This window comes from Calonectris borealis, chromosome 16, assembly GCF_964195595.1.
Source record: "Calonectris borealis chromosome 16, bCalBor7.hap1.2, whole genome shotgun sequence".
Classification (NCBI taxonomy): Eukaryota; Metazoa; Chordata; class Aves; order Procellariiformes; family Procellariidae; genus Calonectris; species Calonectris borealis.
The window spans coordinates 11,494,630-11,509,865 of NC_134327.1; the positions used below are offsets into that span (position 1 = coordinate 11,494,630).

At 39.4% G+C, this 15,236-nt stretch overlaps 1 protein-coding gene across 10 annotated transcripts in view; it reads right to left on the minus strand.

Annotated features, from left to right (window-relative positions):
- The window catches only part of CHLSN (cholesin), a 144,095-nt gene that overhangs the window by 23,287 nt on the left and 105,572 nt on the right, over positions 1–15,236 (minus strand). For all 10 annotated transcript variants that reach the window (XR_012676120.1, XR_012676119.1, XM_075165264.1 and 7 more), the window contains one exon: positions 11,421–11,596. Coding sequence is in view for 8 of the 10 variants with exons in the window: in XM_075165264.1 (XP_075021365.1) it covers positions 11,421–11,596 (176 nt within the window). In the remaining 2 variants the exon portion in view is untranslated. The remainder of the gene's footprint in view (positions 1–11,420; positions 11,597–15,236) is intronic.

Genomic DNA, 15,236 nt, shown 5'->3' on the forward strand with positions numbered 1-15,236 from the left:
CAGGTATCTCTCACTGCATAATAAAATCTGCTGCTGCACTACGGTATTCAGGACAGTATCAGATTCTCCTCTTCTAATATCCTGTGATGTGCATTGCACTACTAAGATTTTAACTAATCTATGCTTAGAGAAACTGATCTGCCAATTACTGCTTCCTGCAGATGGCTCTCATTCCTATTCAATGTTATTCATATAAAAGTAATTACTGATACTTTTTTGGGCATCATCATATTAATAAATGTGTGAAGTAGGAGACGAGTTTTATTAAGGATCCAGTTTTATTATTTCAAAAATATTGCTTGTTATTGTAACTCTGGCTAGGAAGCCTTGACGGCTCCCTGGAGCTAATTGATTAATAGTCATTGCCAACTGCATTTTAAATTTTAATTTTGGCTTTGGCTGAGTAGACTAAACGATTCCCTAGAGCTACGAAACTACCCTCCACTATTTTGAGTATTTGGGCACTGGATGAATAGTTTAAATGTGTTTGAGGAAGTGAGCAGCAGTGTTAATTCTCCTAGATCTAAATTTTATGACACAGAGAAAACATAAAACCTTCCTTTTGCATTTCTGCCATGTCAAGAACGTAGTCTGAATGGAAGAAGACGGGAGAGTAGAAAACGCTTTTCCCTAAATCCAGAAGACAGTTTAAGGACAGGACGCCTGGGCTCGGAGCCAGGCGCTAGGCAAGGGCTTTAGAGAGCCAGGGCAGTGCAGGCTTCAGAGGCTGGGAGGAAAGAGCTATGCTTCATACTCCTTGAACAAACACTCATTGCAAACGGTGTTTTATTCAAATAAAGTAAATAAACCCTGCAATCTGCTTTTAGTTTAAAAATATCAAAAGGGAGTTTGTTGTAACACTTACATGTGAAATGGGTACTTTTAATTATTCTGGGTTTATTTGACCTGAATAGCACATAATTTTTGCTCAAGACGAATAGAAGAGGTCAAAGTGATTGTGTGAAGTGTTGAGCACTCACAACTTCAGTGGGCAATGAAGGTGTCTAATTACTGTCAGGATATGGTCCTGAAGCAGACTGGCCTGTTATTACAGGCTTCTACTTCTGAATCTTCCTAATATATCTTACAAGGTTTCTAAAAGTCATTTCAGATTAAATAATATATTAAAGCTGCTTAATTATTCAATTAGATGCAACCTTTTTTGTATAATACCATGGACAGATGAAAGCTGGATCTCAACGAGAAATATATCTAATGACTACATTTAATAAACTGTTAAGAAAATTCATTTATACTAAATTTTATTTTACTGGAAATGAGAGTCATTAAGAAAGGATGCATTAAATTTTCTTAACTAGGTTTGGAAATAAAGACGTTGTTTTACGGGAAAGAGAATCAGGCAAAGAAACCTTAACTATTTTTACCCCACTATTTATGGACTTAACACACGTAATCTAGTTTTCCCCATCTGAGGAAGCTCTTTACAGCATGACGGTTAATTATGGCTAATACAATTTATAGCTGCGACAACATATATGTGAAAATTTATGAGGACTCTTAAAAATCCTATTGAAAAAATTATAAATAAATAAAAGCAAACTTTGAAAAAAATCAATTCACCAAGAATGCATGGGAAGCCTCCTCAGGCACACGAGAACGAGTCATCTTAAGAGCCACCAATCTCATCTGACACAAAATTATATGCAGGAGAAAAATCTTGTGTATGTGACTGAGAATAAAAATGCTGTCTGTAACCTCGAGCTGGCTAACTCGCGAATTTTTTTTCTTCGTTTTATCAGCACCAATAAAGTGGAATAAAGCTGCTCTGGTCATTTGTAGCAATACTGTGAAGGACCACAACTGCAAGCAGACCCCAAACATGGAAGACAGAAACCTCTCTCAAAGTAGCTAGAAGGATTTGGAATATTAATCCATATATTGCATGCCCACCCAGAGATTAGTAGAGATGCTAGTGGCCTTTAGGAATGTCTTGAGATGCCACTACAGAAAAAAATTCCATGCAAACTCCTCTTTCAAAATAAGGAATTGAGAAAAATCCTACAGGTCTGGTGGGACCAGACATTGGTATAAGGCCAAAGAAAACAGAGCCTGTGTTCAGATGAGAAGAAAGTTATGTTTAGTTTCTCTCATGTCACTTGCTTGAAAGGAGACCTTTGGATAGTACAAGGACTTTGGCGAGTCACAAACTTCATCACTGTTTAATTTATCCATCTAAAAAATGGGGTAATATCACAATTTCTCAAAAGCTGTCATAACAAGAGTGAATAAATTAGTGTCAAAATATTTTTCATTTATTTTGTCAAAATACAGTCATGATATGCTATCAGGAAAGGTATTAAGGAAAAGCAAATTACCATTACTATGACGGGGAGAAGATAAAGTATTTTTTAAAAAACAAAAATAAAAATCCCTTTAAATATGGGGATGGTTAGTTGATAACGTATTTTTCAGCTGATCCTGTAAATGATAGATGTCAGATGAAAGGATTTGTGAATTCATGCTAATGATGCTATTAAATACAGTATTTTCTTATGAGAATGTTTGAACCAAATGCCCAAGTAAATATTTTGACAGCTTTATTTCACACTGAAAAAATGGTAGAAGCGCAAGGAGACAGAAGGTTTCAAAGTAAATCACTCTGCAGCTTTTACTGAAATAAGCTTTGAGATGTCTACTTGTGACCTTCCATAAAATTAATTCAAAGATTTAGAAAGACGAATTATTTGATTTGGAGTCCTAAAGCAGGATTAGAGTTTCCTAATCTATTTCTCCCTTTTTGTTAAATTTAGTGACCATTTATGGTTATGGAAATTACAAGAAGAAATCTCTTTCCTCTGCGATAAACTAAATAGGACGATGAGCAGATTTAGAAAGATAGAACAGCTACTGACTCTGACCAAGAAAAATTTAGCATGGATGTGAGCTTTCCTTGCTTTCTCCTCTTAAGCCATACATTAGCGCTAAGCAAAGGGGTAAGAAAGCTACTCCAAAACCATTCCCTATAAAGGAGTTTCCCCAGAATAATATTAATAGCTAATCCATAAGAGGTTTGGTTTAGGGAAAGCAGTGTTAGCCCGGATGCTTTTCCGAAGCTCAGTTGAATGAGTTGCATCATACATCATAAGCATTTACTAATTTGGCTGGAAAATCATGCAATCGTTGATGTTTCTGAAACTTCCTACTTCTGAATGAGTTGAAAATACCACAGAAATATCTGCAACATCTGAGAACTTCTACGTATAACTAAACTTAAAACCCCAACATTTCAGAATCTTCAAAGCAACCACCTGTTTTCTCTCTAGAAACCAGAGCTGCTTACTCAGCAAGCTAGAAATGGCAAAATACATCCAAAAATATTTGTAAGTACCTAGGTTCTTCAAAACCTGAATACACCAGTACAGAGAGGACTTGCTAAAAATGACTGAAATTATAAAAAAAAGTAATTCTGTCCACCTGGAACATTTCCAGGATGGTATTACAGATACCCAAAATGTATTCCTATGGTTCATTTTTTTCCCAGAAATTCTTGGTAAAAAATAGCTGAGATTGGCTCCAAGCTATTTAAAGTTGTTTTTTATTCTTACTTTTGGTTGCTGTTTTTAGAATTATGTAGTAAATAATACTATTATTTGTCAGCATTAGCTTTAACTGACAACAAGTTTATCTTCAGTAACAGCTAAAGAAGCCTCAGTGCCCACTCTGGCACGGGAAGCAGTCTCGCTTATAAATCAGCTCCGTGTGGTGCCTGAGCTCATTTGCCGAGAGCCATGACTTCTTAATTCAGGCTCATCTGGGTGTTAACCTGGTTATTCAGCTTCCAGACCCGAGTCAGTATTTCTGCACAGCACTGTGTCCTGCAGGCACCTTCCTCTGTTCAGCACCGGCGCAAGCATCTCTTTAACCACCTGCACTGCAAAGTTGGACTCGTGTGGAAGAGCTGCGGATCAAAATTGTTGCCTTCCTTTCTTTGGTGAGCTTTCTTCAGGCAAAGCCTGGATCTCACTCAGTCTGGATAGCTGTAATATTTATAGATGGAAAAAGAGACGAGATATACATAAGGAACAGTAAATTAAAAGAAAGATGTTAACGTGCTTCTGCAAAGCAGCAAATTGTTATATTAGAACCATAAAAAGCAGCTAACCCACCAAGAAGTTAATGATTTAAAAGCAATTCCTGCACAATATGACATCCTGTGGATGTCATGCAGGGGTTAGAAAAACACTGGCATGGCTCCAACACAGTTCTGCATATCACTTGCACCAAGATACAGAAAAGTGAATCCAGAAGTCAATGAGTGTATCATAGGGACTGAAAATCATCAAGTCGGGTTGCCGTCAGACATCTTGATTAAACAGGCAAAAGCTGTATGGTGCTATTACCGAGAGTGTAACGTGACATTCACAGAATCCTAAACGCATAGTTTGAATAATCAGATGATAGTGAGAACACTAACATCTGGAAATGTATATCATAAAGCCAACTCTGAAACGGTAGGGTATCTGACTTGCTGCAGCCAGGCTGAAGTAGGATGAGAAGCACTGTCCCTTTTACAGTCAGTGAAAAATTTATTACGGCTATGTTTGTGGCCAACATGCTATGGCATGTTTGTGCCAACACTGTCATTAACACAAAACTGAATAATAGTTTGGGGGGAGGAAAAAAGCAAGGGTTGTCAGTATGCAGCAAATTAAATATGAAATCTCAATGTGCTATGGCTCAAAGATGAATCCAACATTGTTGCCCATAAACCGAAGCCAGAGTGACAGGGAGCAGGAAGGAATCGCAGACTCTCAGTCCCTTCTGCGTGAAGCTGGATGGCGGCTCCAGTAAAACAGTGTCTTTGGTTCCAGGTCTCGTATTTCCAGAACAATCACAGACACAGAATTTCAAAGAAGAGAAACAGAGCGTATCTGTGTCTGGAAGGACTAGCAACAGATGAAGGATTACGGATGTACCGCTTCACCGAAAGGGCAGTGAGATTGAGAAAACCAACACAGCCATGTGAAGGATGTAAACACCAGGAAGGGCAGAAGTTATTTACAAAATGTGGGGTAATACAATGATTTAGAAAGCCTTGCTCAATAACAGGTCCAACATAGCAGAATAATTTTTCTGCTTCATATACCCTAACGGCAAGCTTTGCCTTCTGCAGAAGATAATATGCTTGAGTACGTTTACAGAATAGCCCTAAGCAGCACCAAATCTGTAGAGTGAATATGCCCGCTCCACCTACCCCCACAAGACTAACTACCAGCATACCAGCATCCTAAAAATAGGAAAGGTGTGGGCATTGCAACAGAGAGCTTCGTAGAGTTTCTGAGTAATGCCGGGCTGCTAGGAAACTGCAAACAAACTGATATGGCTTCATCAGATGCCATGGGGTACTAAAGTTACACAAGGGAGTGTAGGATAATGATAAGGTAACTCACTCTTAATGAGACTACTTTTCTCTGCTGTGAACAGAGACAGTGACTTCCTTTAAAATGAGGAAGATCTGTCCAACTATTAGCATCAGTTGGAAAACATTCAGTTTTACAGACATGCTGATTTAGGTCAAGGAGAGGAATCCCACCTAGAGGCAGGTCAGGCCGTGGTAGAAATTAAAAGTCAAGCAATACAGAAAGCTGGAAAAGTGCTAAAACAAATTCACTGATCTCTAGAGTATTAGGAAAAGTGCAAGTCTTTGAAATCAGATAGTAGCAAGTGCCTGCCCAAGTTCACACAAAACATAGACACAGAACAACGCCAAATGCAAATTTATCCTGTATCTGACTCTCTGGATTCATGAGGCTTCTTATGGAACTAATGAATGTGACAAAACGACTAAAAGCATGTATGAATAGATTAATTACATCCATAGTTAATGCTTGCCCCAGAACCTTTAAAAAATAGCCCTACGATTATTAAAGCAAAACTAGCCTCCATCACTATTCCCCTAATCTTTGAGGAAAAGCTGCTCTTTCAAGACACCTTAAAGCCCAAGTTGTTGAAGGGAATTCAGCAACATGGCTGTGTCTAATTACAATAGCTTCTCTTAAGTTCACATACTATTTTTGCTACTGGCTAATTGGGATTCATCACTTGAGCAGTTCTCCAACAGTTTATGAAATTCAAGATAATGGATGAGCTTTTACATGTGCTGCACCTCCCTATCAGGAAGGAAACTCGTTCTCTCTCCAGGAGTGTGGAGGACAGAAATGACACTAAATGCTAATGTTAGTTGCTATCAAACACAAAGCGTCAGCCTCTGGAGGGAGAAAAAAAATCTGTGTATGTTTAGATTTCTAGTACATCGGTTACTCTTAATATATAAAAGCTTAAGCCATTGGTGGTGAAACATCAACACCAGTGCCAAGTTTGAAATTAATAAAGGTTAAGGGCACCAGCAATGAGACTGACTTAAATAAGTTCGGAATCAAACATCAAAAGTCATCACTGACCGCAGCTAAAAAAAGTACTTAAACCGTCACAGGAAAATCAGCAAACTGGATCAATGAAGCAAACTAAATCTGACACAAGCCACTCAATGTAAATTTAGAAACTATTTTTCAACATTAATGAGTGTATTGTATTTGTGCAGAAGCTCTCTCAATATAGTCACCTGGTCCCAAATGTGGTAGGATGAATGGTTTTGTGATTTCCTAACGGGCCACCTTCATCTCACTGTTCGGCCACAAATCTCAAATGTTGCTGCCTTCTTTACAGCCCAGGACAAGCTTCCACTGGTTCCTTCAAAAATCAGAAACTTCCTAGATGCTAACACTGAATGAAGACTAAGTTACCTATTAACTCCCTTCTCCAGAAGGCCTTTGCTCCAGCAGGAGTAAATATCAACTTGATATATTTTATACATTATATATAAAAACAAATAAATATGTAAATATATATATATATAAACGCTTACAGCAATGTCCCTCAGATTTCTATGTTCTTTGAAAGGAAGAGCAACATTTCAGCTTTAAAATCTCCCATGTTTGGCACTGTTTGTAATAAAGTTTGACTGAGGATTGGGATCTGTTTCCATTCTGCAAACACAGCAGATAAACAACTGCGCTGGGTTTACACTGCTTTCAGCCGTATTGCCACTGCGCTCAGCAAAAACCACCTTGTGTTCTGCAGAGTCAGACTATTTCCCCACTCGATGGGAAATTCTGTGTGTCTGTAATGTGTCCTTGCTTTGTATTATTCTTAAAAGCATCTTTTTTTTTTTTCCCTAAAGAAGTCTCTGACATTCTCCGAATCTCACCTAAATTTAAGTTAGGGATGAGAAATGTAAGATCTATAAAGGAAACTGAAAAGACAATGGCTTGGGAAACATTCTGGCGACACATATTACTAGTACAACATAAATCATTACAGAGAGAAATGAAATATACTCCAGCAGCTTATTTTTGAAATTTTAACACAGGATAAATAATATTGCAAGGCTTAGGTAATTCACAGCAATATCCAGATAACGATATTATCTATTACTTCAACTTCAGATGATATCAATCTTGTAATTCCACATACTTTTAGTGACATCTTTTCAGATCTCTGTCTATTCCTTTGATGATTGATGGAGAAAACCATATGGGCAAATCCATATAGCAATAAATTTTCTAAGCCAAACACAAGAACAGAAACATTTCTAGGAGAGAGTGGCTTGCCAAGACAAACAAGTTCTGCCAACATTTTAACACCACAGAAGGTCAGTTAGGTTATAATTAAGTCTAATTACCATTCTCATGAATTGCAACATCTTTTCACTTGAAGGCACTTAATGCTCAGAAAAGGATGAATTTTTATTTTATATTTTCCAAGAATCAAAGTAATGAGACATTCTAATCTTGGCTTTAAACCTGAATCATCACTTACTATCATAAAGAAAAAAGGCCTGTCATCATTAAAAAGAAGATTTGTGCAGTTTGTTCAAACACTAATACTTCCTCACTCCTGCTTTTCCCTATTCCTCTGCAGTAATTTTAGAGGTTTTTTTCTCTTCTGTTCAGTACCACTCTGTTGGGTTTTTTTTTTCATTATTCCACATTTTCTTTTTTCCTTCCCATAGTTTTATAACCTTTCTGCTTCCCTTTTCACTGTAGCTCCCTATTTTTAATCCTCTATATATCTTCAAATCTCCCTCTCTACTCTCTCAGCAAGCTGGAGAATCTGACAGCGGTGACTTTCTTCTGTTTCCACAGGCATGCTGCGATTGCTGCGTTAGACAGAACTGCGCTGGGAAACTGCCTGAGCTTATGTCATCAAGGGAAAAGGTGAGATAAAAAATGGTGAAGCAAAGACAATTTTTTTTCTCCCCCTTTCCTTTTCCCAGAGGCCAACACAAAGTGAGAGAGGAAAAAAACAGGAGTCAATTGGCTGCTTCTCCTCTATCAGGAGTGCAAAACCTGGCGGATGCCCGTCCCGTTCTCATTCAAATGAGAAAGCAGCTAAAAAGCCTGGGCTATCAATGTCACCCAGCTCCCAGGGGAAACCCTTCAGCACCCTCAGGTCTAGCTAGGGACTGCAGTTTGCTAGTTGCATGTGGCCATCCCATATGCATGGGGGAAAAAGCCTCTCTCAATTGCTAGGATGGTCCTCCAATAAAATGATAATTTGACCTCTCTGGAGGCTGGCAAAGCATCAAGGACTATTTGTTTTTAGACTCTAATAACAAACCTGGAAAATTGGAATAACTGGTCAGCTTGTAGCACACTGTGCCCAGCAGTACGGAGGTTTACGAAGACCGCCAGCAGTCCCCGGCAGCGGGGGCACACAGCAGCAGTGCTCTCACGGACGGCCACGTGCCTTGGTCTAGCATTGCTCTTCGTGCGAAGCATCACCCTGAATCTAGCTCCGTTGCTGCAGTGCTGGTCTCAAAGCTGTCAGGAAGGGCAGTATGCAATTAGCGGTCCTGCCCCCCACATACTGCATGCCTTACTCCCTCTCGTCAATGCTCTCTTCATTAACTCATCTCGACTAAAAGGATGAGGCACATGTTTGTGAAAGCCACCTCGTGCCTCAGCAAAAACAGGAGTGCTGCCTGTGGGCTGCCCGCTACTTCCATTTTATTTTTTAAATGGAACATACAAAGCTATTGCAGAAGCAGGGTTTTCTAAGCACAGGACCCCCCCCCCGCAAAACAGTAACTGTTATTAACTATGTTTTATTTCCTCCAAGTAAACTTTTGCTACTTCTCCCTGACCTTACTCCTTGAAACGGAAATTTATTCTCCTGGTGAAGAATCCCACATACCAGAAAAGATGATTCTGCACTCTGAGGGAACTACTACCTCTTAAAATATGTATGACCTACAAAATAAGTGGAATTTTCCCTTGCATGTCGAAAGTCCAGATGTGCAACAAAAATCTTTCACTGAATGCTTTCTAACATTTTTCTTTTAAAGTTATCGAACAAAATTTCATTAAAACAAATTCAGTATTTTCTGTCATAGGCTGAAGCCTCATATGGTTGTGCTCTCATGCTGTGAATAGTCTCTTATTAAATAAAAATGACAGTTTTAGTTATCATATGGTACTTCAAGTTCCACCTGTCCTACAGGAGATTCACATGTCATCAGGGAATTAAGATGCCACTTCACTTAGCAACCCTTATGTCATGTAAGGCTTTTTATTGTAGGTGGGGCAAAACATAAATCCACAGCACCCTTTTGTCTACTTCCAATTATATCAATCTCTTGCATGTATAAGATTAACTTATCCTCCCACATATTATTCATGCCTGTAGCCCTACAAAAACAAATAGACTGAATTCCTTGACCCACTGAAGTTTTACAATGGACTTCCAGAGCTCAGATTTTAGTTTCCCTTCCCCAGCTAATATATCACTTCTCTGATTACTTTAAATCCAGTTGTTTCTTTTTCCAATCTTGCTGGTTTGAAAAAACATCTGAGGTGTAAAAGGATTAAGCTGTTTTTCTGAAATTTACAATGGTGCAAGATGGTCCTGGGACATTTGGGTCTTGAACGCTGTCTAAGGTTATGTTTGCTTGGCAGTTCAGCACCTTGTGACTATCTCTGTTAAGTCTAGAAAATTCATATTGTCTGTTGCTGAAATAATTCCACACAAACTATTGCCGTACATATAGCTCTTGGACTCTGTGTATAACAAGACCAAATGACATAGCAGGTTTACCGTTTCAAGATAGTTTGGTACAGGTTAAGTGAAACTCTAGAGTCAAATTGGTTAAATATTAGTTCAAATATAGTTTCATATTCTCTCACCTAACAAGGCAAAAATCCATGCAGATAACAGTGGAATATCAAACAAAAACCCACAGCTTGTTCCTTTGCTTTCCAAACCTGAAAACCATTATCTCTAGATCCACCACTTACTAGCACACATACCAAAGCATAGTCTGAGCAGATGGTTCAAAGCTAACTGTCAATCCGTTTGCAGTTCAAAACAGTGGTGAGCTACTCCAGCTGTTTTCCAGATCAAAAATATTATTGTCATTTTGCTATTGCTGCGTGCTGAGGGTTATGTAACAAAAATGCACAAGTCCCCCTGCCTGGAATGCAATTAATTTCCTCCCTCCCCACTGAGAGTGGTAAGTAACAATTCAGACAGTCTGGATGCTTCAGTTTTAAGCATGGCCAGAGATGCAACCCTGGAATTCTTCCATGTGGTAACCCACTATTTGTAACATGCCAGTGTTCTGGAGGTCTTACAGACAGGGTATATTTTGCAGTTTGGAAAAAAATAAACACTATTGTCCTGTTTATACATGACCTCTTACTGTCTGTAGGGTACTATGAATGCTTTGTTGTAGTTCTTTATTTCAAGCATAGACTTTGCTCTATGTTGGAATTTTAAGTATTCTAAAAAAGTGCACTAACTAGATGAAGTAATTGCTTCCGATCTGAAATCAGCTACTATACTTGCTATATACTTTGGTACTCAAAAATAAGGCATTGTACGCTATTAACTTTAAAACAGTGGCATAATCCCATCTTAATTCACAAATATTCAAATATCATGCAGGCAGTTAAATTTAGACTCCATGTTTAACCACTTCATGCAATTTGCTTATATAAAGAGAATAACTGAAACTCCTCTGCTTAAAACAGCGCACTTAAGAAACAAAACTAATTTCCTCCATGCAATCTTTTCTGCAATGTGCCTTTCATCTTTGTAAGTGCAGCTAACCCAGAGATATTTACATATCAACAATAAGATCTTCAGGACAGGAGCTGTCTTTCGATAAGATGTTTGCACCATACTTATCCTTCAGTTGTTCCTGTAATATAAATACAATGGGGTGATCAACTGTACACTAGGGAGTCAACTGAGATGAAACATTAGCTTAGTACTTAACTGCAGCAATTTCCTTTAATGTGTTATTACTTGGTTCAACTTGTTCTGGATTTCTGGCACGGTTTACAGCTTACAGTAAACCTGTAAACAGGGAGCACCTGCAGTGGTTTAAGTATTCCTACCTGGTTAAATAGGCCAGAGCCAGCTCAGATCCCGACTGCTTTTTGGGCTCCACCTTTTTAGTAGAGATTCCAGCTTCCCTCATCAGCTGTTTTTCTTTCTTCTTGCGTTCTTTTTTTAATTTTCTTTCCAGTTTCCTTCTTTCCTCTGAGGTAAGTTCTTCCTCTTCTTTTGTTGCCTGAAATAATCAACATTTAAATAAAGTATTTATATTTCTATAGGAAAGTGAACAAAATATGCAGAAATACAATTGAAGGGCACAGGTAATATTTAAAACCAGAAGCTTCAAGCTTCATAATTTTACTGTTCACTATACTTCCATCACCTCTCTACTCTGCTCAATTCACAGAACTATAAATACCGCACTTGCAGAAATCTGCAGAATTGCCCTCTAAAGATGATTATACTGTTCTCAGCAGTACAATAATCTGAGCACCTTCTAGCTATGTATTAAACATCATATCTAAGATTTGTTGTGCTGTTTGTTCTCTCATACTCAGACCTGAGGGGGAACATGAACAGCAGAGGCTGTTTTGTAAAGAAGGGAGGGTATAGATTATTTTTTTTTTAACATACACACATTTAAGTGGGAGAAGTAGGGTTTCCTTAAGATCCTTACTTTCCGTTTGTTGTGTAACCTCACACTTCCCTGGACTGAGAAAACATCTGTCTGCCACACAGCGGCTTCATCTCCATTATACCAAAGGAGATGTGACAACTACCATCTTCATCCAAGACCTCTTGGAGATTCTTTAGCAATCCTGAGTAAACATACGCACAATCTTGCATAAAGATATACACATATATCCCACAAAGACCGACGTTTCCTTAGGTTTGCAGATAACAGTTAATTATTCATATTGAAAACCAAATTACTATAAACATATGCATAAGTATACCCCCAATAAAAATATTTATTTCACATACAGATTAAGAGCATTAAATAGATATGCTGAGTTTATCAGGGAAAATCCAGTGTGAGATCATGCAGTGTAGGAATAAAAAACTGTTCCATAGCAAGGTAAGACTGACTCCAGGGACTCCTAGAAGTCTGTGAGAGGTTCATTCATATCTTTCCAGGCAGTAGTCCCACTGAATTGTTAAGTATCAACTAGAAGCATAAAAATTGCAGCTGGTATAATACAGATGGCTGTTTACTCAATGCCCTCCTCAAGATTTCCCCGAGAGACAGAGAGAGATTTACTTGTTACAGAACCCTAACTACATTGCAGCTGGTATAATACAAGATGGCTGTTTACTCAACGCCCTCCTCAAGATTTCTCCGAGAGACAGAGAGAGATTTACTCGTTACAGAACCCTAACTACTCTGATGATCATCATACATAGACCTTCACAAAACTGTAGACAAAGTAGCTTCTGGGTATCCAAACCCCTATGTACCTCAGGAAGCAGGAGGGATTTGGACACTACGAAGTCACCTCTTCTGTGCAACCTCCCAGTAACAACTGAGCAATGAAAAAAATATGAAATTCTGCAAACAAGACTCTTACACTGTATTGGTTTTGCTTTCAGATATTTCCAAGTCCGAGACTGAAGGGGTGATGCTAATTCTTAGCTTACATGATAGTTATAGACCTCACACAGTCCCAAATAAAACTTTGATACCTTCATCGTGGTTTAAGGAACTGCTGCTTCTTAGCCACCTCCATGGCTCAGGCACTGCGATAAAATGCAGGCTAAAGGTATGCACAAGGATCATTCAAGTATCACCACCTCTTCCAAGTTAAGAGCAGAAATCCAGTAGCAAAAATACTAGAAGTATTAGCTCTTATGATGATCTCAGGGTTTTTAGCTCCTGTTTGCTGTACTTACCTGCTATCCTTTGTAGTCAACGCAAAATTGCAAACATTGACACACTTCTAATTTATGGGCTCAGATTGGAATAGGCTCCCATTTTTTTATCTAACCATATTCAGCACCTTCTGTCAAGACCGTTTAAATGTCCTGCTCATGACACTTAACAAGAAGAGATGGGGCTGTGGGCAACACTATGGAAACAGTGTTTGCAGTAACGTGAAATGCGATAGAGATGTTGCCCAAACAGTAATGATTTGCCAATGACTCCATTAATTAATCCACTTCCTCAGCAACAGTTGTACCAGGTCTGTTAAGACAACCTGAGCAAGGAACAGATTCCTGCGAGGCCAGGCTATGTTTATAAGACGATGGAGTCTCTGGGTAGGGAAAAAACACCCACCGACAGCAGTGGAAATGGCACAGCTGTAAGGTGGCCCAGGAAATGTCTACCTTATCTGTACCCAAGTGGACTTTGAAGCAGACTCCTATATGACACGTACAGAAAAAGGGGAGATTGCATGCAAGTGTTTGTTGAGTTACTTAGATCGATAATTCTTCTGCTCAAAATAAACACTTTCTGATGTTTCTTCCACATCTGCATGTCCCTTAGATACTCTTGCTACAAGCCAATGAAGGTGGAGTATACAGAGACAAGTAAGGCAGTCTGGAGGTTCCCCCATGCCTAAGGCACCTGTATTAGCGTCTTGCATCCCAAGATAAAGGAGTCTAACCACCACAAACATTGCCAAGACCAAGAATTACATTCACAGAATGGACTTGGTTCAGATCCAGCGGCTTTATTATAGCATCATACTTGCCAGGTGGGGTGCTCTGCTAGAGCATCGGAAACCCATGGAGGCCAAACTCCCCATGAGTGTGAAAGGAATGCTCTTCTTCCTCTCTCTGCTCACTCCTCACCTGTTTGAGGAACCCATAACTGAAACCTGAATGCACAAGAGGATCAATCGCTTTATGAAGAGATTGATTAAAACCAGTTTATAAACTGACAAATCCTTAGTCTTACAATCAATTAGTGCTTGTCATAGAATCATGGAATACCAGGTTGCAGGGGACCTCAAGGATCATCTGATCCAACCTTTCTTGGCAAAAGCACGGTCTAGACAAGATGGCCCAGCACCGTGTCCAGCCGAATCTTAAAAGTGTCCGATGTTGGGGAATCCACCACTTCCCTGGGGAGATTATTCCAATAGTTGATTGTTCTCATTGTGAAAAATTTTGCTCTTGGGTCCAAACAGAATCTCCAATCAGAATCTCAGTCTTTTCCATGTGACTCCTTGTAAAAAGGGAGTATCCATCTTCTTTGTAGCCACCCTTTAAATACTGAAACGTGGTGATAACGTCTCCCCTAAGCCTTCTTCTCTCAAAGCTCAAGAAACCCAGTTCTCTGAGCCTTTCCTCATATGGCAGGCTTCCCAGTCCTTTGATCATCTTTGTGGCCCTTCTCTGGACCCTCTCCAGCCTGTCCACATCTTTTTTGTAAAGTGGGGACCAAAACTGAACACAGTATTCCAGATGTGGCCTGACAAGCTGAATAGAGCAGGATAATGATTTCTTTATCTCTGCCAGTGATGCCCTTGTTGATGCAACTCGGCTTCCTTTGCCGCAGCTGTTCACTTATATTGAGCTGCTTGTCCACCAGGATCCCCAGGTCCCTTTCCACAGAGCTGCTGCTCCCCAGCCTGGTAGATCCCAGCTTGTGCTGCAATCCTGGATTATGTCTTCCCAGGTGCAAGACATTACGTTTGTCTTCATTGAACTTCCTGAGGTTCTTGTTAGCCCACTCTTCCAGCCTATCCAGGTCTTCCTGCAGGGTGGCTCTCCCTTCCAAAGTGTCCACCTCCCCACTCAGTTTGGTATCATCGGCAAACTTCATCAGGGTACACTTGATCCCATCATCCAGATCACTTATGAAGATACTAAACAGCGCTGGGCCCAATATCGATCCCTGGGGGACCCCACTTGTGACAGGTTGCCCGCTT